The sequence below is a fragment of the Notolabrus celidotus genome, chromosome 11 (genome assembly GCF_009762535.1).
Source record: "Notolabrus celidotus isolate fNotCel1 chromosome 11, fNotCel1.pri, whole genome shotgun sequence".
Taxonomy (NCBI): Eukaryota; Metazoa; Chordata; class Actinopteri; order Labriformes; family Labridae; genus Notolabrus; species Notolabrus celidotus.
The window spans coordinates 29,150,025-29,177,135 of record NC_048282.1 but is presented as its reverse complement, the minus strand read 5'-3'; the positions used below and the strand labels follow the sequence as shown (position 1 = coordinate 29,177,135).

The 27,111-nt window shown below is 39.4% G+C and overlaps 2 protein-coding genes across 4 annotated transcripts in view; both read left to right on the top strand.

Annotated features, from left to right (window-relative positions):
• The first annotated feature begins 1,214 nt into the window (after positions 1-1,214).
• nt5dc2 (5'-nucleotidase domain containing 2) lies at positions 1,215-12,002 on the top strand. The gene is made up of 14 exons (XM_034696579.1): positions 1,215-1,673; positions 3,811-3,995; positions 4,290-4,364; positions 4,467-4,522; positions 4,654-4,747; positions 6,980-7,108; positions 7,799-7,859; positions 7,945-8,047; positions 8,147-8,248; positions 8,382-8,463; positions 8,665-8,751; positions 9,701-9,841; positions 10,118-10,182; positions 11,434-12,002. The coding sequence occupies exons 1-14, from the start codon at positions 1,304-1,306 to the stop codon at positions 11,693-11,695; spliced, it is 1,812 nt and encodes a 603-aa protein (XP_034552470.1). The 5' UTR covers positions 1,215-1,303; the 3' UTR covers positions 11,696-12,002.
• Positions 12,003-12,424: 422 nt separating this feature from the next.
• Positions 12,425-27,111, top strand: part of rap1gap (RAP1 GTPase activating protein) — an 88,383-nt gene continuing 73,696 nt past the window's right edge. For all 3 annotated transcript variants that reach the window (XM_034694840.1, XM_034694839.1, XM_034694834.1), the window contains exon 1: positions 12,425-13,203. The gene's annotated coding sequence lies outside the window, so the exon portion shown is untranslated. The remainder of the gene's footprint in view (positions 13,204-27,111) is intronic.

The window sequence follows — 27,111 nt, the reverse complement described above, 5'->3', positions numbered from 1 at the left end:
CTGTTCTTCTGTCATTAATAGTTAAAAAAGGAAAATTTTTAAACCGATAAACATCCTTAAGATGTTCTTGGAATATTTCACTCAAAACCTTATCTGTGACCTAAAGAATATTATCAAAATGTCCTGTGAATTCATAAAGAGGTGGGAGCTCCTGACTATGCCGAACCATCAAAAGTAACACAACTATTCATAGATGCTTAGAATTCAAAGGATGTCAGAGGCATTATTGGTAAACTGTACAAAGAATTTACCCTTATGAAAAAGAATACAACAACTTATATAAGACAGCACTGGGAAAATGAGGCTAACATTGTGATATCTGAAGAAATGTGGCTTCAAATATGGCAAACTCAATCCTCATCCACAAAATATTTTGTCTGGAGATTTCTGTTCCTGCCTTTGTTGTGTACTGCATCTGTCTATAATACTTGAGTTTCACTTTTTGTTTTTACTGATTGTATTGTAATGTCCTAGTCTTCACTTGTTCGATGTTATATGTGCATATAAAACAAAATAAAAATGAAAGTTTTAAAAAATCAAAAAAACATCCTGTGAATATTAAATACAAAATGTTCTTCTTCCATTAACAATTGGGGCGGCAGTAGCTCAGTCCATAAGGACCTGGCTTGGGAACCGAAGGGTTGCCAGCTCGAGTCCCAGTATGGACGATGCTTGGCAAGTGGACTGGTGGCTGGAGAGGTGCTGGTTCACTGGCCTGGGCACCGCCGAGGTGACCTTGAGCAAGGCACCGAACCCCCAACTGCCCTGGGTGTGCTGGTTGCCGGCAGCATCCTCACTCTGACATCTCTCCCTAAGCATGTTCACTGCAAGTGTGTGCATTTGTATGTATGTGTAGCATGTCCAAAATAGCATGAGTGAAAAAAATTGAATTTCCCCCCTGGGGATCAATAAAGTACCTTTCTTTCTTTTCTTTCTTCCTTGACAAAAAAGGGAATATTATTTCAATCGATAAACATACTGAAGATGTTTTTTGATATTACATTCAGAACCTTGTCTTGAAACATTAACAGCATGTTAGCCAATGTAGTGGGAACATTCCCTGATAGCTGGGTTAATGCATTTGAAGATAAGAATAAAATCACTTTTTTTGCCATCTAAATCCTGTTGTCGGACCCCAGATACAGTCAGGTCTGGGGCTTTGATTGGCTGCAGGGCTCACGGCCCCGCCCTCTATCTAAAGGGGCGTGGTTACATTTAAGCCCCACGAATATTTTGGTCTGCTTGCTCGTGCCAGCTTGCAGAGGCAGCAGTTTTCTGTCGTGTTTCCATAACAGCTGTAAAAATGTCTCTGAAGACAGTGGGCACTGCATTAACCCGCACACTATGGACCAGAGGAAACAGGACCCCTCCTGTGATTGGTTCCCCAAAAACCAGCAGACTGTCTTCAGCATGCAGGGAGTTTGGAGGAGGAAAGCAGGGCCATGAAAAAAGTTGCAGCTCCAACTCGGAGAAACCACCGACTGCGGACGTGACGTCCTCCAGCGAACCGCCTCACAGATGCACGAAAGGGGAGAAGAAAAGAGCCAAGGAGCCCGTGGGTGCTCCGGGTGTGTCTGGTGTGAGAAGGCGCTCATACACCTCTAATGCAGCTCCAGCTGACCAGAGGTCCTACCTGTGGGCTCGGTACAATGACATGAAACGGATGGTTCACGGTAAGCAGTGGACTTCAGAGTTGTTATGCAGCCCCCCTCCCCAACACAAACAAGCTACTGTACAGTTTTAGTTTTGTTGCTTTAGAAATGTTAACCTCTTAGTGAGGACATTTTGTGTTTTTTTGTGTTGCTCATCCTGACTGCTGGCACAACAACGCAGCTGGTTCCTCTATGCGTCATGCGTGACGTTCACTTTGGGCTTTTTAAAATGAGCTGATGAGGGGAAAACATGTTGCTGCTTCATTGTCCTCCTTTGACATTCCTGTTAACTAACAAAAACACTGACTTTAGCTTTGAGATTTGCAGTTTTCAACAATTTATTTTATCTAAAAGTGAAATCAAAGTTGAGAGGAGTATTACAGACTGCAAATGAAGTGCCATGTCACCATTTCAGAAAAATGTTAGGATGACAAGATTCTGTTTTCATATCTTTGTCTGGTGACATATTTTCTCACACATTTTGAAATAGGTAAAATGACAAATACTATAAAAATAAAGGGCGCAGGGGGAGACGGAACAATTATTGACAATCATACTTAGAGCTCCTGTGAAGAGGTACCTACCCCTGGAGGTTCCAAAAATAAAAAAATGCTGTGTAACATTATCAGTCTTAATGCTGATGGTCTTGTTTACTCATGTCAACAATGCAGAGGCATCACTTTTCATTCCAATCAGTTTCATAACCAGATAAAAACTCCTCACTGGTGCATTAAAGTTTCACTTAAAAGAATAGACACCATTAAAAGGATGGCCCAATTACAATGCTGGTATTTGTAATAAAAACACAGATAGTAACAACAGTATCAGATTCAGTTTGTGTCTTAAATGTTTTAGACTTGTAGTAATATCAAAAATGAGTTTCCTCTGGAATAAAGTCTTAAATATTTCTGTATTAAACTGCAATCATGATCAACTTTCTACAATTCTACAATTTAATTTAGCAGACGCTTTTGTCCAAAGTGATGTACAACACAAGCAAGAATTTAACTTTGTGACTTGAATTAAAAATGAGTCAGATGGTCAGCAGCATAACAGTCCAATAACATGGTATAATGACAGATTATTCTCATGACTGATGCATTAAAATGTTTTAATTCTGCAGCTGGTCGAGGTTGAACTAATTGTTTAATTTACAATTTTGGATAGTTTACTCAAAACAGCACCAGAATGTGCTGATTTATATGTTTCTAGTGTAAAATATTAATCTGTGTGGGTGTAAATAATTGAGCAATGTTAAATTACCTTAAGTCTTATTATAAAAGCAGTATTTGTATACGCACACAAGTTAAAGTCCACCACTGATACATGACTCATCATTTGTTTTATGGTGCTATGAAAGTTCATTTATCTCTAATACACCTGAAGTGTTTCTCTTGACAGTTGATTCAAAGTAAAGCAATGTAAAAACATGAACACATTGCAGAACGAGATTCATTCAAAACTTCTCATAAATTGTTAGACTCGCTGGTAATTTCCCAGCTTTGATATTTTGTAATGTGAACCAGATGAAGTAGAGGTATTTCTTGTAGTATATTGACTCTAGTATCAGAGTTGTATGACTGCTGGCCAGCTGCAGCCCTCACTGGCCTGTCCCAGGACACAAAGACCCGGCCTACTTTCTCTTTTCGACACACATGGACCTGCTCCTGTGCTCATATTCCAGCCAAAGTATTAGAGCCAGCCTCAGTGGCAGATTGTAGACTGTTTGTTTAATCTGTGCCCATGTGTAAACTATATGACGGTCGCACTGTATCAAAATATAGGTCGGTCAAACTGATGAGATAGATTATAAAAACAACCTGTGCGACAAGAGCTATGGAGGCTATGCTCTCACCAGTCACCGCACACCCTTTGATTAAGCAAAGGCTGTACACAATGTTCTCTGTGGGATCGACATGTTGAGTTGGTTCAAATTTTAGAAGCACACATTGTGCAACCTCAGATTGGCTTTGCAGCCTCACTGGATTAAAAACAGCAGCAGCTTTTCCTCTCTCCTTTATGCAGAAGTCCAACATAAAAAAGAGAGTATGCTGGGTTTTTTCTCATGTGAAAAATGTGTCAGATGTTGTGATTGTCCTTGGGTAGTTGATTTGCTTTTCTCTTGTTTACTTTGAGTGGGTTTCACTTCTGCTCTCAGACCTGATCCCACCAGGGGCGTGCAACCTCCTCAACTCTTCCACCATTTACGCCAACAATGAGGTCAGCCTGGCGGAGGTGGACATCTACGGCTTTGACTATGACTACACGTTAGCGCTGTACTCGAATGCCCTGGATGCAGCGATCTTCAACACAGCAAAGGGTTTCCTTGTTGAGCACTTTAAGGTCAGCTGAGTCAGCAATCTTCTATAAATCCCCTTTAAAAGCCTGCCTCTATTAAAGAGCCATCCTGAGATTTTCTCAAGTTCAAATTTTCTCCTTACTGTCTTTAATTTCTTAAATTAAGTGGTATTTTCCTTCCTGTCTTCGTAACATTGTAATAGTGTCTGTTTAAAACCCTACAAACCTGTTATTGTATCCTGGCTGCTGTTGTGAGGCACGTCTGTACATGAGTATATTGACATTATAGCTGCTTTGAGATCCAAGTTAGATCACCTGATTTGTCCTCCTGTTTTACAGTACCCTGAAGGCATCGCCAAATATGATTACATTCCCAACTTTGCCGCCCGGGGTCTTCACTACGACATTGAAAAGGTAACTTCCTCTACATCACAAATGTCCCAATGTAGTAGAGAGATGTTTTCACTTCCCTGTACATTGAAACTATCATTGAAAATCTCCTCTTCCTCTATACAGGGCCTTTTGATGAAGATAGACGCCTTCCACTACATTCAGCCAGGAACAGTGCATCGGTAAGAGGTTGACGCTGTGCTTTGTTCTCCACGTTTAAACCACATTGTTTTTTGTTTTGTATCTAAATCCTCCATCTGTTTCGTCTGATTATGTAGCGTCTGCCATATTAACTTATGTTTGTCGCTTCAAGGGGACTGAGCCCGTTACCAGATGAGGAGATCAGTCAGCTCTACGGAGGGACCTACCACGTCCCTCTGCAGCAAGACAGTGGCTTCTATGGAAAGGTGAGGATGATGATATGTATAGTGAAAACTCTAATTAAAGGGGATTAGTTGGGTGATTTATATCAGGCACATCTGGCTTTTATATCTTATAATCAGTTTGAGAAAGCCTGACATCGATTTCAGTCCCTGCTCTTTGATTTTTGATTTATTCCTGAATGTGTCTCGTCTGTGAAACATGTTTGCTTTGGCACAGATGGGAAGCCTTTTTGTATCACTCTCTGAGCTCAGCAAATCTGTCCTGATCTCATCCAGCCATTCTTAAACACGGACGTAGAGAAGGATTAAATCTGTTACTGTCCTAAAATATTAAACATGTCTGGTATCGCCTGCCGTCACTATTACATAAATCTCAGTGGTGAGTTTTATAATCCCATTTGTCCTGTTGTCGTCATCCAGGCCCTGAAAAGCTGACCACAAGAACTCTGTGTCCACCAAAATATTTTTGTTTTTAGCTCTTTAGCACTCCAGATCGCTGCACTCAGTCAGTCACGAAGTAGAAATCCCTATTGTGTCTGACAGGCATGGAGGTTAATCTGACTCGTTTGCTAATTGGGAGCACACTGGAGTTGAATCAGGTCCACATATTTCTTGGTTCACTGAGTCTTTTAAGTGTTTTCCAAGAGCATGACGTACGACTTTCTGTCCTCTAATTCTCCTTGGGAAAGGTTTTCTGCAGCTCTAACCTCCGTTGAGTTTTCATGACAGTCTCTCGGTGGGTGGGCAGGTGGTGGTTATTGAGCAAATGGTTCCCACTGTGAGGAGGAGAGTCATTTGAAAGTATGGAGGTCGAGATTGGCCATTTGCAATAGACTTTATAATAGCACGGACTATATGTTAATTACTCTGATGACTGGAGAAAATTACCTTGGTCATAACTAGACTGTTACAAAATCAACATGTTATTATGGGTAGGTTTTTTTTTACTTAGTACTTATATTTATCAGAGATCAGAAGTACTATTTAAGCATACATAGACCTTGACAGCTGTTGCGACTGATGAGGTCACCAGATCTTTTACTGTAATTAATCGTATATTTTTTTATTTTATGGATATAATGACATTAATTAACCTAGGTTTGCTGCAGACTACTGTTAGTAGATTTAGGTCAGGTGATCAACCCTTGAAAAAAAAAGAACAAGTCTAAAAGTTTTAAAAACAGTTCCTCACTATTGTCCTGAGTCAACGTGGCCTCCATGCATTAATTCTTTTCTCAAACCAGCAGTTTAAAACCCCAAACATTCATTTACAGATGTCATGGAGCAGAAAACCCTCATATTTAAGAAACTGGAAACACAAATTTTAGTTCGAAAATCAACAGAACAGAATGCCAGTTTAGCTCATTGGTTAAGCATGCACCTCATGTACAGAGGCTGTAGTCCCAGATGTAGCGGTCACAGGTTTGTTTCTCAGCCTTAGCTATTCACTGCACATCATTTCCCACTCTCTTTCCTCCTCATACTTCGTCTGTTTCTCATTTTTGTTCAGCTCTCCTATCAAGTAAAGTATAAAAGATCATTTTAATAACTAAAATATCAACACAATATTTTGCAGTGTGTCATGTTTTTTCTTTCCATCAATGGATTTTTGCAGCTCTCTCTCAATTAGTGTCTCATCACAGAAAAAAACAGCTCTGTTACTTAAACACTTCCTAAATATATATCCATGTTTAAAAAATAGTTGTGTTAAAACTAGGGATGTTACGAAGCAACTCATTTCCTGGTAATTTAGGTGGAAATTAAGATTCTGACAAGCCAACTAATCCATAGGGGAGAAAACATCCAGGAAACACTCAAAACTGAGCACAATGCATTTAACACACAGAGCTAGCATCACCAGCCTTTGGTCCAGCTTGCAGGTTAACGTCCACATGCTTGTGCTGGTTACGTATTACTCCAATTACTTGGTTATTTACCAGTTTAAACAGACACAGCTGGCATACAGCTTTATCTCCATTTTCTGGATCAAAATACACGATGCAACGAGATGTCATCGGCCATCTGTGCTGAGTACTAGAGTGTAATAGCATTATGACAGCTGACATTCACTGGAGCTGCAGCACTGGCACATGGCAGGCGGCTGTGCTACAACTTAGACCCAACAGATGACCAGCACTTCAGGGCTAGAATAATAAAGAATAATAAATTGTTTCACTGACTTTAAAACATAATTCTAAGTAAGGTTATTTTCTGCTTCGATACAAACACTGCTGAGTTCTGTGTTTTCTTTTCCAGGGACCAAAGGTGAAGCAGTTCATGGACATCTTCTCCATCCCTGAGATGACCCTGTTGGCTGTAGCAAATGATTATTTCGTCACCAACGGCATCGAGTATGATCCGGTTCACCTCTTCAAGGACGTCTCAGTGAGTCCTCTGGTTCTCACAGTATTTGATGTTGGACCCCTTTGTTCTGTAGCTGTGGCCTCACCCTGTAGCTCACAGTGAAGAGATAACTGACCCAGTGTATTTGAGTGTTTGACATGCTGTGATTCTTCTGCTGTGGGCTCAGGAATCTGCTGAGCTCAGGGAAATTTTGAAATGGACTCTGACATGGGGAACAAAAAACAGTAACTGATCTTCCTCTGGGTCCTGAGGTGATGGGGTTTACTGTTTCAGAGAACTACAGCTTCCCTTTCTTTTCTTAATCTGTTCCCTGTTCGTTCTTTTTCACCTTATTTCCTGTCTTTTCTTTTCCCCCTTCTTTCCTGTCTTCTTTCTTTCTTTCTTTCTTTCTTTTTATTACCCATTTGTTTTTGTCTTTGTTATTTCTCCTTCATTCTTTCTTCCTTCTTTTCTTCCTTCCTTCCTTCTTTCTTTTAGTCCTTCTTTTCTTCCTTCCTTCCCTCCTTCCCTCTTTTCTTCCTTCTTTATTTTTTTTTTCTTTCCTTCCTTTCTTCCCTATTTTCTTCCATCCTTCTTTTCTTCATTCCTTCCATCCCTCTTTCCTTTCTTCCAGCAGATAATATTCAGGGTAGATCAGGTAAAGCTCCATTAAGTCTTTGAACCTGGCCCGTCTTGGATCTGTTTCTTATTCCTGTACCTCTTTGTCCTCAGGAAGCTATCGGCATGGTTCACCTCAAAGGTTTCATGTATAAATGGATCATGGAAGATCTCAGTGAGAACACTCTTTCCTCCTTCAGTTTAAAATCATCACATTTCTGCACTTCGGTGGCACAGAGCTGTTTTCTCTCTCTTCACAGAGAAGTTCATTTTGAGGGGTGAAGAAACTGATGCTGTTCTGCACCGATTGGTCAGCAATGGGAAGAAACTCTTCCTCATCACTAACAGCCCCTTCAGCTTTGTGTGAGTGGAAACTCTCTGTGCTGCACGTTCGTCATGACTCATTAGGCTGGTGAACAGCTCTGTTGCAATCCCAACATTTCCTTTCTGTCTTGCATGCAGTGACAAAGGCATGACGTACATGGTGGGGAAGAACTGGAGAGACTTCTTTGATGTTGTCATTGTGCAGGCAGACAAACCTCACTTCTTCACTGATTGTATCAGGTAAGAGCACGTGTTGAAGAAAGGAGTTCTATGATTCATCACTCAGTGGAGCTGAACAATCACACTGATGTTTTGGTTTGAAGACAGAGCTCAGACACTCTTTGATAATCCCTCAAACTGTTCACTCTTACAGACCTTTCAGATGTTTGGATGGTAATGGAGACCTGCGGTGGGAAAAGATAAACACTTTGGAAAAAGGACAGATCTACAAACAGGTCTGTTCTAAAGCTACTGTATGACCTCTGAAATCTTAATGTGTCCTCATATTTGTGCACCCCATGGTCCTTTTTATGAATGATTATTTCTCCTTCTTGTAAATATGTGTTTGAACATGCTGACAAATGTTGTGACTTGTTGTATTCTGTGTTTCTTAATATACTAAACAGACAGGCCTGTGATTTCATATTTTGTTCCAGGGAAACTTGTTTGACTTTCTCAGACTGACAGGCTGGAGAGGCTCAAAGGTTCTTTACTTTGGAGACCATCTCTACAGTGACTTGGCAGTAAGTGTTGAAACAAAATGATGCCAGCACTAATGAGTCCTTTGCAGAACATCCTCAGTATGACTAACTGGTGTTATCACAGTTTACTGGGATGATTGATTCATGAGTAATTTACCCTTATTGCATTTCTGAACATCCTCCAGGAGTGGGAATTTTACACACAATGTTTTTTCCAGGATTGCTGATTTTCCCTCAATTTTATTGCATTAAATGGTGGCAAAAATGCATCATTACAGCTCATATGAACTCTGCACAAAACAAACAAATGCACACACTGTCAAAGGCCCAAAGCCACCATGTGTTGCACAATTCTAAAAATGTCCCATGTGGTTTTTAGGTGGGGCTACAGTGAGCTGCATGCAGATGATATCAAACAGCAGATGGCAGTAAAGAGTGTCTGTTTTTTTTTTTTTCAAATAATGTAGAATTGAAGGTTTGCATTACTTTGTAGAAGTCATAGGAACATTTAAAAGCTAAACGTTTTACAGGTAGCCTTTTTTGGTATAGCATCTGCAGTGAAAAGTGCTCTAAATAAGAAACAAAATGCAGTACAGCTGCATTTAAAAGTGCAATTAAAACAAAATAGAAGGTTCAGAACAAAGAAATTTGTGATTTACAACCAGCAGTACAATTTTAAAATCCAACTTGAGCTTCCTAATTCTCTGATAGAACAAAAGTGACCCAGAATAAGTGACAATGAAACATTTGGTATTCCTGCTCAGACACATTTAAATATAATCAAACATTTCCTAGCGGCCTCCTCATAGGTTATTGTTCCCACTTCAGGAACCTAATATTTATCTCTGGATTCATTTCTCCTGTTGTTTATTCTGCTCCTCTCCTAAATGAACACACTGCATGCAAAGTCTTGTTGTGTGCCTGAAGGATGCTACAGTTCGTTCTTGCACCGGCCAAAGTTTAACCACAGCTATTTCCTTTGTTGTGTCAGGACCTGATGTTGAGACATGGCTGGAGAACAGCAGCCATTGTGCCTGAGCTTGAGCATGAAACCAAAGTGGTGAGCACGAACCAGTACGCTCTGAACCTCACCTGGCTGCAGGCTTTAACCGGGATAATGGAGCGCTTGCAGGTGAGAACTTATCACCTGGTTATTGTCATAATGACGAGTAGGGAAAAGAGGAGTCTAATAGATTCTCCAAGTAACTTGTGTTGATGATACTTAATTACAAGCCTCAGCTGCTTTCTGATGTGTCTGAATAAAGAATGAAAATGAAAAACCAAAACAACTTTTTCAGTCTTGCTTGAACCAAAAATACAAACTGTCATATTTGACTGGAAATATGTTATTTATTTTATAACTATAGACCTTGATTTGTTCATAACTGTGTCTTCTTCTTCCTTACAGATCCATCGGGATGGAGAGTCTAAAGAGGTTTTTCAGGAGTGGCAGAAAGAGAGAGACGAACTCAAGTAAGAGCTTTTATCTTAAAGAGAAAGTTTGCCACATTTGTGTAGATGTCCCATCAGTGTTGGAGGTTAATATAGACAATCAATATCAAAGAGAAAACAGAGTTCTCCTGTTCTCTGAGCTTTGGCAGAATTACCTACATGCACCATGATGCATTTCACAGGAGAAGCCTAAACCTTCATCCGGCCTCTAAATTTGTTTAGCCGCTGAAAAAAAATCAACTCGCTTTTGACAGAATCCTCATCCTTATACAGTGTTGAATTGAATGCTACTATTACTACTTAGTGCATTGTTGGTCACTTGTGTGCAATGCAAGCTGTGCAAGGCTACAATTCCAAAGCCTGTAGTTTATGCAGGCCAGCATTTACACTGAATGGATGCACTGGTGCTGCAAGAACAACAGAGTTTGCAACTTCACTACGGAGCCCCAGAGAACGCTGGCAACAACTGCAGGCATTTTTTACGTGCTCTTTAATTCTTTACACGTTTTCACCACCCAGAGAACTCAAATACCTGGATTTATTTCACTTCAGTGTTTCAGTTTTATAGTACTGAACTGGTTTATTTTTAAGATCTCTTCTCCTATTCATTTACTAGATAGCTTTAGTTGCACGTTCATTAATAGGATAAGACTTTCAGGGCATAACTTGACTTATATAAAACATTAAGTCCTAAATGGAAAATGAAATCACATAACTGCAAATGTATTGGCAGCTGAAAATGATTACTAGTCCATTTTGAACATTTGTACTTTGTGGTCTTTTTTAAGATTTAAATTATTGTTTTTTTTAATTCACCAATTAGTGTATATACATGTAGTCGATACAGACATACTAACAAGTACAAACATTACAAAACATGAAAGGAGAACAAAAAAATTAGAATAATAATATTAGCAATCAATAAGAGCAGTAATGTGGCAATATATTATAATAAAAGTAATCAATAAGAAATAATTCTAAGACCAAAGGGGATGAAAAAAAGTATCAATAATAACTCAATTGAAAAGAAAAAAGAGGAACAAAAGAGATTGAGTGAGGGAGAAGCAAAAAAAAGAGTAAATACATAGAGGGTGGAGTCTGTCTGGGTGCATTTCAGGAAATTCTAACAGAATGGGTTTGGTGTTATATGCACTTTGTGGTCTTAACTTTCTTTCATGCAAAGGATCTGAAAACTCTTCAGCATCAAAAGTATATCCATTCACATGTTCTTATCACCCTTTCAAGTTACATCCTGGCCTTTTTGTGTCACAGGGTGATGATAAAGAACCTGTTCAACCCTCAGTTTGGCAGCATCTTCAGAACGTCTCACAATCCCACCTACTTCTCCAGACGCCTCTCGCGTTTCTCAGACCTGTACATGGCCTCTGTCAGCTGTCTCTTGAACTACGACCTCTCATACACTTTCTACCCTCGGCGCACCCCGCTGCAGCACGAGGCTCCCCTGTGGATGGACCAGCTCTGCACCGGCTGCATGAAGACGCCTTTCCTGGAGGAGATGTCGCACATACGATGAGAGCTGGTCTCTCAGTGACTGTGATTTTATTATTTAGACTTTTTGAACACTCTTCATGGCCTGAGTTTTCTTATTAGACAAGTAGGTGCCACACAACTTCCTGCACAAGGCAAACATTCCTGTTACATACAGTGACTCACTTCCCCTCTATATCCACTAGAGGGAGCTGTAGCTTAAGCTGATGTTTATAGAGCATACCATTCGGTTGAATCTGCTTTGGTACAAGACTGATAAACGCATGGGAATGCTGAGCAATATTAAGCTGTCCGCGCACAATTACAACAAAATAAACTACCTGACGTACTTATGTGTTGGTGTGTCAATTTAAATGCAAAACAGAAATATTCAAGCAAACATTTTTGATGTACAAAATTATTAATGTGTGCAGGGGCGTCACCAGGAATTCTGGGCCCCCTGAAAAGATATCTCATTGGGCCCCATCACCACAACCAACCCTACAAAATATAACATTGCTGCTATAATACTGGTTTATCTGCATTAAACAAAAATATATGCTTAAAACTATCCTGGTTAACTGACTCAAATCTAAGCTACATATCAATATTATTATTATTATTATTTTTTTACAATTTCTCCAAATGTAACTGCACAATATTGACCTTCAGACTGTCCACCTCTGCAAAGAAGATTATTTGAAGCCAAGTGACTTGTTGAATAACAACAAGGGGGCATTATTTGGTACAATCTAACCTCATGAAGTCAAATAAAACTCTAAAAACCTATAGTTTACTTTCAATCAGATTCAGCCACACTTGATGCTATATGAAAATATGACAATTCCCCACTTTAGGCATGAGACGCGCATCTCACGGAGCCGATCAATCTAGTCGACAGGAAGAGACTCCTCTTTTTTCCAGAAAGGAATTCTGAATGTTTTTATATTTATTCAGACAATTTTAGTTATCTTATTGCAGTTATAACAAAACAAAACAAAAGCGTTGGAGAAAACACATTTTATTTCAGGCCCATTAAAGGCCCCCCTCCCCACTTGGGCCCTAGGTAGTCAGTCCCACTGTCCTCCCCCCACTACAACGCACCCGCATGTGTGCAATACAACATTAAATTTGAGGAAACATCTGAATAAGAGAAATAAAATCTCAAACTATAAGAAATACAATCAGTCATCATAATGCATGTTTTTCAGTAACTTTTTCTGTTCTTATGAGTGCGTCTGTATCAATTGTGTTGGCTCTCTTAACCCTCTCACCCTGTACAAATTGCATCTGCATGTATTAAGTGTAACTAAAGGTATAGGTACTCTAAGATGTCAGGGTAATTAGCTGAAGTAACAGTAATAACAGGAATTAACTGCATGTAACAGTAATTAAATGAAGTGTTTTTTGTAGTAAATGTTGTCTGTCACGCTGTCTTCCATTTCTGTGATTGGTTGGTTTGTTGCTAGGCAGCGCAGCATCCATTCATCTCGGCTGTGCTCGGCTTCACCAACTCATTCACATCCAGCGCCAGCGTGAAGACGACAGCTAAAGGTACCTCACTCTCTGTTCTCTCTTCTTCTCCCGCTGTTTAGTAAAATGTTCACGTTGAATGTGTGTTTTCTGAAGTGGTGTGTTTTGTGTTGCAAGAGCTGCAGTGGAATTTAAATAGACGGGGGAGCACGAGGGGAACATGAGGGGAGCTTCACCAAGTTTGAGGTTCTGTCCCGGGCAGGAGTGAGCGCGCGGCTGATACTCAGTGAAGCGACGATGTATTTATTTATACAAGCGTTACATAACCGACTCCAAGTGACGATTAAAACGACGCTGTGTTGCTATTACGGCTTATTATATATATATATAAAAAAAACAGATATCAAGTTGCATTTTTCATGCCTCATTTTGTTTCCCAGAAACACATTTCAAAGTTTTGTTTTAAGAAAGACGCCATCTTTACATAATTAAGCTCGTCGTCATTTATCAAGATTAAGTATCGTTTATTTTTTCCAAATATTTATTTGAGATGTTTTTAAAAAAGAACGAAAATTTATTTAAATATTGAAATAACTCAAACCTTATTTTTGAGTGACATGTAAGCACAAATGCAACTGCTATGTGTGACATTTGGCAATTTTCCTGCCCCACTTTGTCAATGAAAATGATGCAGAATATTCTGAGACTTAAAGCTCCTCTGGGGAGTTTTTACCTGGTTATGACATATATTAAACGAATGCTGATTTCCTAACAAAATGCAATACGACTGTTATCATGTTGATATATGTATCTTAAATGTAAGTGCTTTCATCCACTGCCACTGGGTGTCAGATAAAGTGAGTTATAATGAAGCTAGTCATCCTTTATCAAGCTATAGTATCGTTTGTGGAGACGAGGTTAAAGGCTGATCCATTGTATTTTTCAAAATATCTATTAAGGCTATCATAGAAAAAGAAAGAAAATTTGGTAAAGTATTGAAATAACTCAAACCTTATTTTTTGGTGGCATGTAAGCAAGAAGTGTGACATAGGGCATTTTTCCTGCACCACTTTGTCAATGAAAATTATGCAGAATATTCTGAGACTTAAAGCTCCTCTGAGGAGTTTTTACCTGGTTATGAAATATATTAAATGAATGCTGATTTCCTAACACAAAAGCAATAGGAGTGTTAGCATGTTGGTATATGTATTGTAAATGTCAGTGCTTTTATCCACTGCAACTGGGTAGGTGTCAGACAAAGTGAGTTATAATTAAGCTTGTTGTCCTTTATCAAGCTAAGTATAATTTTTGGAGACGAGCTTTAAGGCTGAAACATTGTATTTTTTCCAAAATATTTATGAAGGATATCATAGAAAAAGAAAGAAAATTTGGTTAAGTATTGAGACTTAAAGCTCCTCTCAGGATTAAGGAGTGTTTGCCGGTTATGAAATACATTTAAATGAATGCTGATTTTTCTGTATGGCCTACAAAAGCAACAGGACTGTAAGCAATGAGGTTGATGGCCTAAATTCAGTGCTTTTATCTACTGCCACTGGGTAGGTGTCAGATAAAGTGAGTTATAATTAAGCTAGTCGTCCTTTATTAAGCTTTAGTATCATTTATGTAGACGAGGTTTAAGGCTGAACCATTTTTTTCTGAATGTTTATTAAGGATATTATTAAAAAAATAAAGAAAATTTGGTTAAGTATTGAAATAACTCAAATCCAATTTTTGGGTGACATGTAAGCAAAAATGAAACTGCAAAAGTGTGACATATGGCAATTTTCCTGCCACACGTTGTCAATGAAAATGATGCAGAATATTCTGAGACTTAAAGCTCCTCTGAGGAGTTTTTACCTGGTTATGAAATTGATTGCATATTGATGCTGATTTCCCTGTATGGTCCAATTCCAATAGGACTGTTAGCGACAAGAATGATCATTTCTGAATCATACATTTTGGTGTTTTGAACCACTGCCACTGGGTAGGTGTCAGACAAAGTGAGTTATAATGAAGCTAGTCATCCTTTATTAAGCTTTAGTATCATTTGTGGAGACGAGGTTTAAGGCTGAACCATTGTATTTTTCTAAATATTCATTAAGGATATCATAGAGAAAGAAAGGAAATCTGGTTAAGTATTGAAATAACTCAAACCAAATTTTTGGGTGACATGTAAGCACAAATGCAACTGCTATGTGTGACATATGGCAATTTTCCTGCCACACTTTGCCAATGAAAATTATGCAGATTATTCTGAGACTTAAAGCTCCTGTAAGGAGTTTTTACCTGGTTATGAAAGAGATTGAAATGAATGCTGATTCTTCTGTATGGCCTACAAAAGTAGCAGGACTGTTAGAGACAAGATTGATCATTTCTGTATCATCAATTTTAGTGCTTGTAACCAATGCCACTGGGTAGGTGTCAGACAAAGTGAGTTATAGCATGCTGAAGAAACAGCCTTTGTGAAACATTTTTAACATCAAAGATTCACAAAAAATCATAGGTTTTACTGTGAAAGGAACTCAGGATGAGGTTTGTCATCAGAAAACACTGCTACTAGATTAGCAAAGACACAAATCCTCCTACTTTGTCAAAAGTTGGTGCCAGAATTGAAGCACAGGAGCTTTAAGGATGTTGATAATTCACTGTATCTCCAAATTAGTCATATAATGACGAAGCTGTAATGGAAATATTACGGAACACAGTTGAAGTGTTTTAATAATCTTTCATAGATTTCTATTTTTAGGCAAAAAAAAAAAGATATATCTTCAGAATATTGGCCATGTATGATGTATATTGAGATCAATATGATGTTTTGAAATGCTCCTCATATTCATACGTGGATATAAAAAAGAAACGTTGGCATATACAATCCAAAAAATATATTTTAGTAGACCTGATAAAAAAAAAATTAACAGTGACATTTCATTGAAGTGTTAATGCAACTCAGCTTAATGCATTATAACCTTCCCTTTTCTTGAATCTGTTTCCTGTTGCATACTGGCATTTCCCTCCTGTGACATTACATTTCATAATGTCACTTTTCATGAGCAGCTTTGTCTTGGATTGCATTATTTTTACACCGTATGACTCACTTTGACTCACTGTGATTAATTGTACCTTTTGAATTCCCCCTCAGAGTGTATAGATTTATTTTGACATTTGATGACAGACTAACATTTGCCCCGAGTGTGTGTTGTTTAACCCTCCCAGATTGCATCTTTCTGCACATCAACACCTCTTTTGGCAGATTGCTTGCTTGCTGCATATTGCATCCAGTGTTACAGTCGACGAAACACAATCTGCACTGTGCCGTGTGTATATTTAACTGTCTTCCTCAGAGGATTTGAAAATCCTCCCAAACTGCTAGACTGCAGGGCTCCTCCATTTGATGTTTTGTTCCATTGAGGACAGGGGGAATTCAGACACAGGCACAGACACAAAATAAAGGAAAAAGAAAACCTTAAAACACAATGCTTGTACCAGATTAGCATCAAGAAGCATTGTTTCACCTTGTGTAAGATAGAGTAAGTGAGGAGAAGTGGAGATTCAGAGCTTTAAGGGATGATCTGAAACAGGTTTTTTTTTCAAAACTTGCAGCTGAACCTTAGAAAGCTGTGAGATAAAATCCATCTCCTGTGCTTTAGTCTATTTCTTGGAGTTTCATTTTACTTGAGATGTCATTCCTTGATACCAGTATCCCTTTTGAGCCTCTATGATATCCATTTCCTCATACTGGCATCAGGAAATATTGATCTTTAGTGGCTATAAACTATATCATGGTTTGAACTTACACAAAGAGCTTTCAGAGGTGTGTGTTTCTCCTGCAGGATTTGTTGATTGAACGCTTCGTATGATCTTTGGTGGTGCATCTCTGAATCTGCAGGGCTGGCCGGTGTTTCAGGCTATTTCATGGCTGTTTGCCTTTAGTGAGTAAGCTTACACCTGTGCTTTAAAAGCTGCCAGGATAACCTTTTTTTTCCCAAATCCTGCTGACCTCTATAAATGTGTCTGTGTTTTGGCACGACAGAAAAAAAGTTTGATTCCTCCCTTGACTGAAAAACAAGTGATATATAAATCTAATGCTCTTATTTTGGACTGTGTAGGCATCCTTCAGTGGGAGGAGAAACTTGCCTCTTCAATCATATAATTGCACAGATTTGAATCCTCTAAAAATAGTCTCTCTCTTGCTAGAAAGCTTCACCCCCCTGTGTTGCAAACCTTCATCCCTCAGCACCCCAGTCCTGGATTTCTAGCTTCATCTGCAGTTCTATTTTATCTTCCTCCCCCCTTATCTTCCCACCCTTCATCTTTCCCTTTCCCATTCTCACTTCCTCATTTTCTCACCTCAAAATCTCTCCAATCCTCTCCACATACAACCCTCCCCTCCTTCCATCCTATCTTCATGCTTCCAGTCGAGTGCCTCTGTGTGTGCGTGCGTGCGTGCGTGGGTGGGTGCGTGCGTGCGTGCGTGCGTGCGTGTGTTTGTGTGTTGCTGTGCCGGCAGTAGGAGGTTGTGCACTCAGACGTTTGTGTGCTCTGGCAGCCCGTCCCTCTGCACAGCAGCCTCTTCTATTATTAAATGCAGCGGGACCTTTACTTTTACAGCTAAGACATTCAGATCTCTCCATGTTGCGGAGGACTTTCCTTCATTTTGCCTTGAAATTAAACCCACAGAAGCCCCACAGAGGAAACACGTTGTTTGTTTAACTGATTTATCATTTATCTCCAGGAAAAGCATGATAAAAGAAAAGCGTCTTTTTTAATTAATGAGGTTTATTTTGGCCGAACAACAGAGGAAAAGACGGCTTCAGCTTGGTGGGTTTTGAGATTTCATTTTGGGATAAAACACACAGAGTCAGGGAGGATGAGAGTGCAGAGAGGCCGCAAGGCAGCGACTAATTGGTTACTGCTAATGTCCGGGGAAGGGACACTTTGAATTTACTGTTGTGTAATCATTCATCAGATCTCACATGATGAGCAATTAGTCTGTAATAAATAAGGTTAAACCCCCATCAGCCCAACATGTGTGTGAGGCTATTTGTCTCTAGGGTGACATTAAACCAATAACGTCACAGTCCTGAGGATGATTGATTTACTTTAGTGGTACAATGTCGATCATGAATATTGGGCAGTTTCCACAACGAGATGTAGAGAAGAACTACATGGATATCACATTGTACCTTGACACATGCAAGAAAATCTAATCTGAATGGTAGGTATTTGCACCTTATCCCCAATGTTGAAACCTTGTAACCTGCAAGGACTTGAATATATCATTGACACATTCACAGAATAGTTGAAACAATGCTGAATTACTTATCATCTTATCATAGACAGAAGTGAATATTAGCAGCAACCTCTGTTGTTGAAAAATGAAGCCAATGCAGACTTGCAAAAAGCTACAGTTCCTTCAGTCCACTTGAGGCTGAGTTTGAAAGCTAAGGTAACGCCTTTAGAGCCCATATGAAGATGTCTGTTTTAACAGCAGAATAAATCATGTCCATAAGACTTATTTCTTCCACTTTAGGGGGGTTACTTTTCTTAGAACTCATCCTTTAAGACCGTATGACGTTTGAGTGTTTTGCTTTGTTTTGCACAATCAGGGGCATGTTGTAGCTGTTCACCTGGAGCAACAGTCCCGCCACTACTCCACCTCTTTGCCTGTTTCTGGACTAGGGATGTCAACAATTAATTGAGTATCGATAAATTGATTGTTAAGAACTTACTTGAACACATGATGTTTGTTTTGATTTTATATCACGTGGAACAAACATCATGTGGTCTCATATTTCGTTCAGCTGTCAGGGAGGTGTTTTAAGTATAAAGCATGTTTCGATGTGAATCAGCTGACTAAAGGTGTTACGCACAGCAGAGACGCTCAGCTGGGGGCTGCGGCTGAGTGACAGGTCTCCACGAGCGCCTTTTTTCTCCGCTGCTGGACTGATTATGACCTGGTTGCGCTCCCAGCTGACACCTGACCACGTTCACATGCTTTTTTTTCTCAATAAGAGCGAGTACACAGAAAACTGGACACTGTGAGTCTGAAAAGTTTCTGTTCAGTTCTCTTGTTGATGTCTGAGCCTTCACTTTTATGACTGTATGTCCATGGAGATTATGAGCCTGCTCCACACCTTGATATTCAGCATGTTCAACATTCTGAACACCTCAATACGATCCGTTGCTGTTCAATTTCATTCAGGGGAAATAATGCATTGGGCATTGTTTTTGACATGGAAACCTTTTAGGTTTTTTTTAATGATTAATGGATAATTGATCGTTAACATTTCCAGCACGGAAAATACTTGAAATTTACATCCCTATTCTGGACTGATCGTTCGTTGGTAAACAATGTCAAATTTGTTTGCCATTTGTCGCTATAGTTAGCAGAGCTAGCACCACCAGCCTTTGGTCCTCCTTCCAGGTTGACGTCCACATGTCTGTGCTGGTTACACATTGCTCCGAGGTTATATACTAGCTTAACCAGACACATACAACTTAAAAAAAACTACAAGATGACAACTGTTATCTGGGATTGTTTACATCCAGGTAGCAGAGCTGTATAGCATTATGGCATTATAGATGTCATCCAAAGCTACAGCCCCGGCTAGTGAAGGGTGGATGCGTTTCAGCTTTGAAGCTACATTCAACTGGCATAGAATAAAAAAATATATATATTAATAATCATTAATAATTTTGACCATTAACTATTAATGTTGGTAGCTGGTGAGGATGTCGATTTTTAGATGCGCACATCTCTAATTATTACTTGCTACTCTTTTCATGGGGTTATCCCTGTGAATCTGTTGAACTTTTGAACCTGTGCTTTGAACCTTTGATCGTACGTCTCCCAAACGGTCTTTTAAATCATCCCCTTTTAATATTAAAGACATATTACTCACTTCATATCTGTAATCTACAGCTGCACTACCCTCCCTGTTTCTTCCTGTCGTTTTATTGCTTTCGCTCATCTGATCTCTGATTTATTCACCTCAGTGGCCTGTTAAAGCTATGCAGAAGAAGCCATTTCTCCTCTCTTCATCCCCGTATTGTATAATAAAAGAAACCAGGGGAAGCCTCTGAACCTCGCCCAGTCATTTTCCTCACAAGCGTTGCCAGATTTCACATTGATTATTTACACGCTGGTTTATGTGAGGCCATGGTCTCTGCTCCTGAGACACCCGCACTCTTTCATCACCACACATGTAGCATGCTGCTCTGGCTCTGTGTCAAACATGCAAGCCTGTGAAGATGCACTTTATGGCATCGCAGTTTATTTTCTAGTGTGCCTCTTGTCCTCCCATGCTGTACTCTGATGTCTAATATGTTATTGCATGCTTTTGTAAATTAGTTGTGTGTCTGTGATGCCTGGAGTACAAGCCTGTGCTATAATTGATAGAGAGTCAGGCATGAAGAGCTGTATTGTATCAATGTGAAGCCCAGAGATTGGTTTGTGTAATTGGACGGTGGTCATATCTTATTGGCAACTACATTCTGCTCATTATTCCCTTTTTTTTGGCAAAAATGTGTCCTCTCTTTCTCCCGTAAATTAAGAGACACTGTGTTGTATTTTCTAATTTGATATCCTAATTGCAGAGCTATTCATGTGCTTGTCATTCAAACAGGACACACTATTCAAAGCTCCATGTAAACACTTGAATGTCTTTTCTTTAGAAATTGGATGCATCATCATCACCCAACCCCTCCCCCTTTTTTTTTTTTGAATAATTCATCCACAGACTACATTTGTGTGCATCCTCAGCTCAGAGAGAGGGATGATATCAGCCAGACGGCCACAAACAGCTTATTAGAGCGAGAGCGTACCGTCTCTTTGATGGCCTCTAAATGAGCCACTGTCTCTCTGTGAGGCCCCCAGATTAATTCTTCACTTTCATCACATGTTGCCTGTTCGTTTGTCTCCACACCTACCAGAGTGCAGAGACATAATGACTGAGTTTAGGTAGATTGGGTTTCCGTGAATCCACATCCATTATGTCAGCCTTATTAACCATCACAAACAGGTGTCGTCATAGGTGATTATTTTTCTTCTTACTTCTCTTGGAGAAAAAACATCTTGTTAAAAGGTTTCACTCATCACTTCAGTTTGCTTTATTCTAATGGCCTTGATCCAAGCGGTAACCTCCGGTCTCAAAATATGAAGCCCACGCGGAAGTGTTATAAACTGCAATTCATCAAGCATCCACTTGACGCTGGCTGCAGAAACACTGGAAACCACATAGACACCCATTCAAAGAAGACGATCTAGTAATATAGTAATGATAATTTAATAATAATCATTTTATTTGTAGAGCACTTTTCAAAAACCAAGTTACAAAGTGCTTCACATGGTTAGCAAAATAAAACAGGCAGTTAATAAAAACACAAGTCAAGATAAAGAAATAGAACATATTTTAAAAGACATACAATTCCCCTAAAATAACTCTTTTAGAAGAGGAATACAACTATTTAAAAATATATTTCTTAAGACAGTTAAAATAAAATAAAATTTCAGATAAAATCCGGGAAGGCTCTGCGATAAAAGTATGTTTTAAGCAGGGATTTAAAAGAGCTCACTGACTCAGCAGAATGGATCTCCTCGGGCAGATGGTTCCAGAGTGTCGGACCCCTCACTGCGAACACCCTGTCCCCTTTCATTTCATTTTTATAATTGGAATGGACAGTAAACCCCTGCCCAAGGATCTCAATGCACGCGTCGGCTTGTAGGGTATTAAAAGGTCTGCTATATAGCTCGGAGTAAGTCCATGTAGAGCCTTAAAAGTAATCAGTAAAATCTTAAAATCAGTTCTAAAACATACAGGGAGCCAGTGCAAGCTAAAACTGGAGAGATATGATCGAATGTGTTTACAGCCTGGCTCAAAAAACGGTTTAGGTCTAAGTAGCTAATTTCTCTATCGGCACACACTGGGTGTGAATTTTTTCTTAAGCATCAGTTCAGAAGATATTAAGATATCAAGTTTGCGGGATCACTGTAGCTGTTGGCTAGGAGGATCAAAGCCCGCCTCTTTACCTCACACTAGTTCGACAGAAGCTAGGTTGAGTTCAGCATAACCAATATGGCTCCCGCCGACCATCGGCTTCAAAACAGGGCTCAGGAACAGATGGATGATGTCACGGATACCATGTCCATTATTTATACAGTCTATGCCTTGATCCTGTAAAGCGGGTTCCAGAGACTTGCGACCGCCCCTGCACCTCGAGGTTATGAAATGTTGCTGCATACTTCCTTTTAGCTGGTCTGCAGAAATTTAGCCTACCTGCATTCACATGTGGCTGTGTCTAAAATACTGCTGTGACTTAACCTGCTGCTATTGATGCTTTTGTTAAAGGTGACATATCATGCAAAATTGACTTTTTAATGGTTCTTTACCTGAAATATGTGTCCCTGGCATGTCTACAAACCCCCCGAGAATGAAAAAAATTAATTCTGCCCCTGTTTTGATTTCTCCACCTTTCTGTAAATGTGTGTGAAACGAGCCGTTTCAGACTTCCATGTTTTTGTTACGTAACAACAATATCCGGTCTGTCACGGAGTCAGAGCTCGGAGCTTGTTCAGCCCATAGACTGTATAAACTAATACTGAATCCCCCCTCCGTTTTTCATTCCCTGCACAAATGTGTGCTAACAAGGAGCTTAGGAGGGAGGCATGCTAGTTGTAGGCTGTCTTAATAAACACAGGTCGGTTTTACTCCCCACGTCTGCAGATTTGAAGATATAGTGGATGATTTTTATTTGTCATGGATAAGTGCTAGCGCTAATTAGCATAGCCACATAGCTATATGTTCATGGATAAGTGCTAGCGCTAATTAGCATAGCCACATAGCTATATGTTCATAGCTGTAGCTGTAGCTGTGTACCAAGACACACGTCGACATACTGACAAATAAAACAACAAGAAACACTAAATCTGTGACCAATCCTTCAGAAAAGGTCCCGCTGCCTTTCTGGCAGAGGTCGGTTTTACTCCCCACGTCTGCAGATTTGAAGATCTAGTGGATGATTTTTATTTATCATGGATAAGTGCTAGCACTAGTTAGCATAGCCACATAGCTACATGTTCGTAGCTGTGTACCAAGACACACATCTACATACTGATAAATAAAACAACAAGAAACAATAAATCTATGACCAATCGTTCAGAGAGGTCCTGCTACAGGCGCCTCTCGATCAGCATCAGATTCAGAGGGTTGAAGTAACGTGATCTCTGGGCAGCCGTGTATATTCAGCCAACATGTAAACATTAGATCAACGTGCTGGAGAGCCGAGGCACATCCACTTCCGGAGGGGGCGTGGTCAGAGAGAAAACAGAGTGTTCTGATGAGGAATGAAGAAGAGGACTTTTCAGGCATGCCAAAATCTGATTTCAAAGTGTTTTTTTGAGCATAAACTTTAAAGACATGTTTTGGGGACCTCTTAGACCAATATATATTGATGAAAAAAGCGTGATATGTCCCCTTTAACTAACCCTTACTCTAACCTTAGGAGTCGTCTGGCAACAAAGAAAGGCAGAAAACTAATGAAAATGTTATTTGCAAGTTTTTTTTTCAAAATTGAACTACTATTCTTGTAGATATTTTATGATAATGGGTCAAACATGCAATTTTAGAATACTTGAGAAAGCAAAAAAGATTCTGGAAGACATCTCAGGACCCCCCGTTAGCATCCTGCGACACCTCTGGGGGTCCTGACCCTCACTTTGGACATCACTACTGTAAAGAAGTATAATTAAAAGTTACTTTAAAGCTTTCACACAGCCATATTAGCTTTTAATGAGGTACAAGATGATAACACTGGGACTCTGTTTTGTTGTGTGTATAAGTTAGAAGCTAGCGGAGCATTAAGTTGAAATTAATTACATTTCTATAATGTTTAATGGCCAAATCTATTGATATGCAGGGCGTGTAGCTGAGTGCTGTAAGAGGAGGCATATTATACTCTGCAGGGCTGCTGTATGAACAGGCTGACATGATATCTGAATATTGATTTTTCATCCTTGTCTCCGTTTGATCACTATCTCTGTCCTCTTGTTTCTCCTGCAGAAAAATGTGGTTTGCACCAGAAAATTATTACACACAGAAAATTAGATTAAACAATAGTGTTATAAGGACAAGTAATACAACCTACAGGTTATTGTTGCCATATTGAAAAGTGTATTACTTTTATTAAATGTCATCCTTTTAACGTGTAACCAAATACTAAAAGACATAAAACCTCTTCTTATCATGATAAATTATTCATGGTTTAAACCAAAGTATTCCTCTACGATCACAGGCAGCATTTCAATCCCTCTATGGTTTATAAGTCTTTTATATATTACAATTAAGTATTCAGTCGTCATCATGAGGAAAGGGTTGTTCCAGATAAGGCCTGAAGTCGACATTCAAACGACAATCCTCATGTGCTGTTTCTCCACGTAACAATGTCAGATTGCTTCTACTCTGCACCACTGAGCTGTGACACAGAATGTATATAGAGAATACACACTCTGGGGGATGTATGGGGGGATGTGATGTCTGCTTATAAAACGGCTTTAAAAACTGCAGGATGACAAACGTTCAGGGTAACTTGTAAGAGATGTAAATGCAGACGAGGATTAGCTCAGTGTAGAGTTTTTTCCAAGACACTGATTACATTCCCCGACTCATCACTCCTGCCCTGTGACACCACAGCAGACTGTCTGTGGGTGACACATGCAAACTTTTGTCTCTATTTTCAGTCACACCTGCTGACCCTCTGAACCGGCTCTGACCCCCCACACACACACACACCTCACTCTATTAGCTGCACATCTAGCTGGAGAGAAAGAGAACATGTCAAACCTGTCAGCAGACGTGAAGAACCAAAAAAAAAGTGATACCAACTCAACTTTTAAAGGCCTCTCAGTGAGATAACTTCATATCTTTTATAAAGATACCCCTCATTCATGCATTCTCCTCCTCCTGACCTAAATACCACGATGACATCATGCATAGAAGAGTAACAGTGATTGTTAAATAATTTAGATAAGCATGTTCTTTGACATTAATGCACCCAGTCTGTCAGCTATAACATTAGTTGTGTTTAAAATTTAAAGCCTTGTGCAGCCTAGACCACACATATAATGAAGAAACCTGCAAGAATACACTTTGAAAATATAGATCTGCATCTGCAGGCCTAGAGACACATGTCCTAGCTAAAGGGTAACATGTCATACTTTGCTGCCACTCCATAAAAAGTAAAAAAATGAATCATATTCAAGTGAAAACTTCTGAAGTTGTTCTTTTTGCAGAAACCTGTAGTAATTAGTTCAAATAACAAAAGTTTCTTCTGATAGTTTGATCAATTTATAAATTGTACGAATGCAAAAAATCCTCTAATGCAAAAATGAATCCTCTTGTTACACTAAACTTTGCAATTTTTCTTTAGTGTTGCTGGCAGAAGAACACTTCTTGAAATCTAACCAAAACAAGACAATATGCAAAAAAATAACAAAAATGCTGTTGAAGTAGTTGCAGAAACTTGTTTTAAACTTAAAAAATAAACTGCTTTTCCACTGAAATACCTTAAATTCATCTTTAAGACGCTTTCAGTTTTATAAAAATGCAAATATGATGTGAATGTAGCTTCCTCTCCTTCTTCTTTCCTGCGTTTTCCAAATCTAAAAGTTGATCAGAACCTGCTTAAAGTAAAACTATCAAACAGTAGGAATCAATCAGGAGTCATAATTGATTATAGTTCAGTATAATGAGCATCACAGTGTCCAGAAGAGGGCGCTGTTACTCTTCATTCTTATGAGCAACACTTATAACTCAGTGATAAATGCATGCACACATATGAAGCCCCTCTTTTCAACTTCAAGCAACTTCCAACATCAACTTTCTATTTGACCTTTCCTCTGCAAACATTTCTAAATCCACAAACTGCTCCTGCTGCATCGATCAGGACTTCAGCTGTGGCAACGATAGCCATCAAACTTGTTATTCCCACCGCAAGATGAAAGCAAAAGGATTCAAACTTGTCCTCTAGCTTTTTTGGCATTTCTCCCCGTGCTGCTGCTGAGGGATTTGAAGTTGAGTGCGTCTCTGTTGTGGTAGCGTCATTTATTGATCACCTGGCATGAAGACAAAGTCCTTCTCAGCTGCCGAGGATCATCCATCATGGAGGTGCTGGGGACACAGCGCAGAGATAGCGTGACACCCAAGCATCCATTATAAGTGAAATAGATCTTTCCCTGCAACGAAGATCAATGAGCAACATGTCGCTGGAGCTCTTTTCCCTCATCCTGCATCGAATCAAATGTGTGAAGACAACAGACGACTTTGATTCCCTCATTTTGAGGCGAATTCTTAAAAAAAAAAGTCCCATTAAGTTTGTATTATGAAGTTATATTCAGCTTGAAGATTTGTGATTCAAAGTAGAGGCAGATTCATGTAAACAAAAACATGCATTATTGCCTTTGTCTAGTTATTTCCAAGAAAAGAAACAATACGTGGACCCAATAACTTGCATTCAACTCTCAACTGAGTGGAACTTAAAAAAAACAGGATAGGGTTCGTTTGATCCGAGCACGTTGCAACAGCACCTCTTTTCTTCCTCTGCTGCGTCCACCGTAATATCCTGGCCCTCTAATGAGGAGGCTATGAAAGGCCACAGTGTGTGTGTGTGAGGCTGTTTGTAGTGACTCTCAGGGGCCCGAGGGGCACGTGACCTCATCAGGAGGAGGATGCTATGGTGGGTTCGTTTCACTCCTCCAAAGTCAGACGGTCAACAAACGGGGATGTGACTATTTTAGCCAGCAGCAGGAGGAGGAGTGTACCCTGCAATAGGTCAAAGATTCAGAAGTAAAAAACTCTACATTCTAGATTATACATAATTAAAGAAAAAAACAACGTGGTTGCAGAAGTTAAATATAATTTTAAAAGAGTCCTTTCTGTTGTAACACCAGTATGTAACATCAAACAGGCCTTCCTCTGTTTAAGGCAAAATAACAGT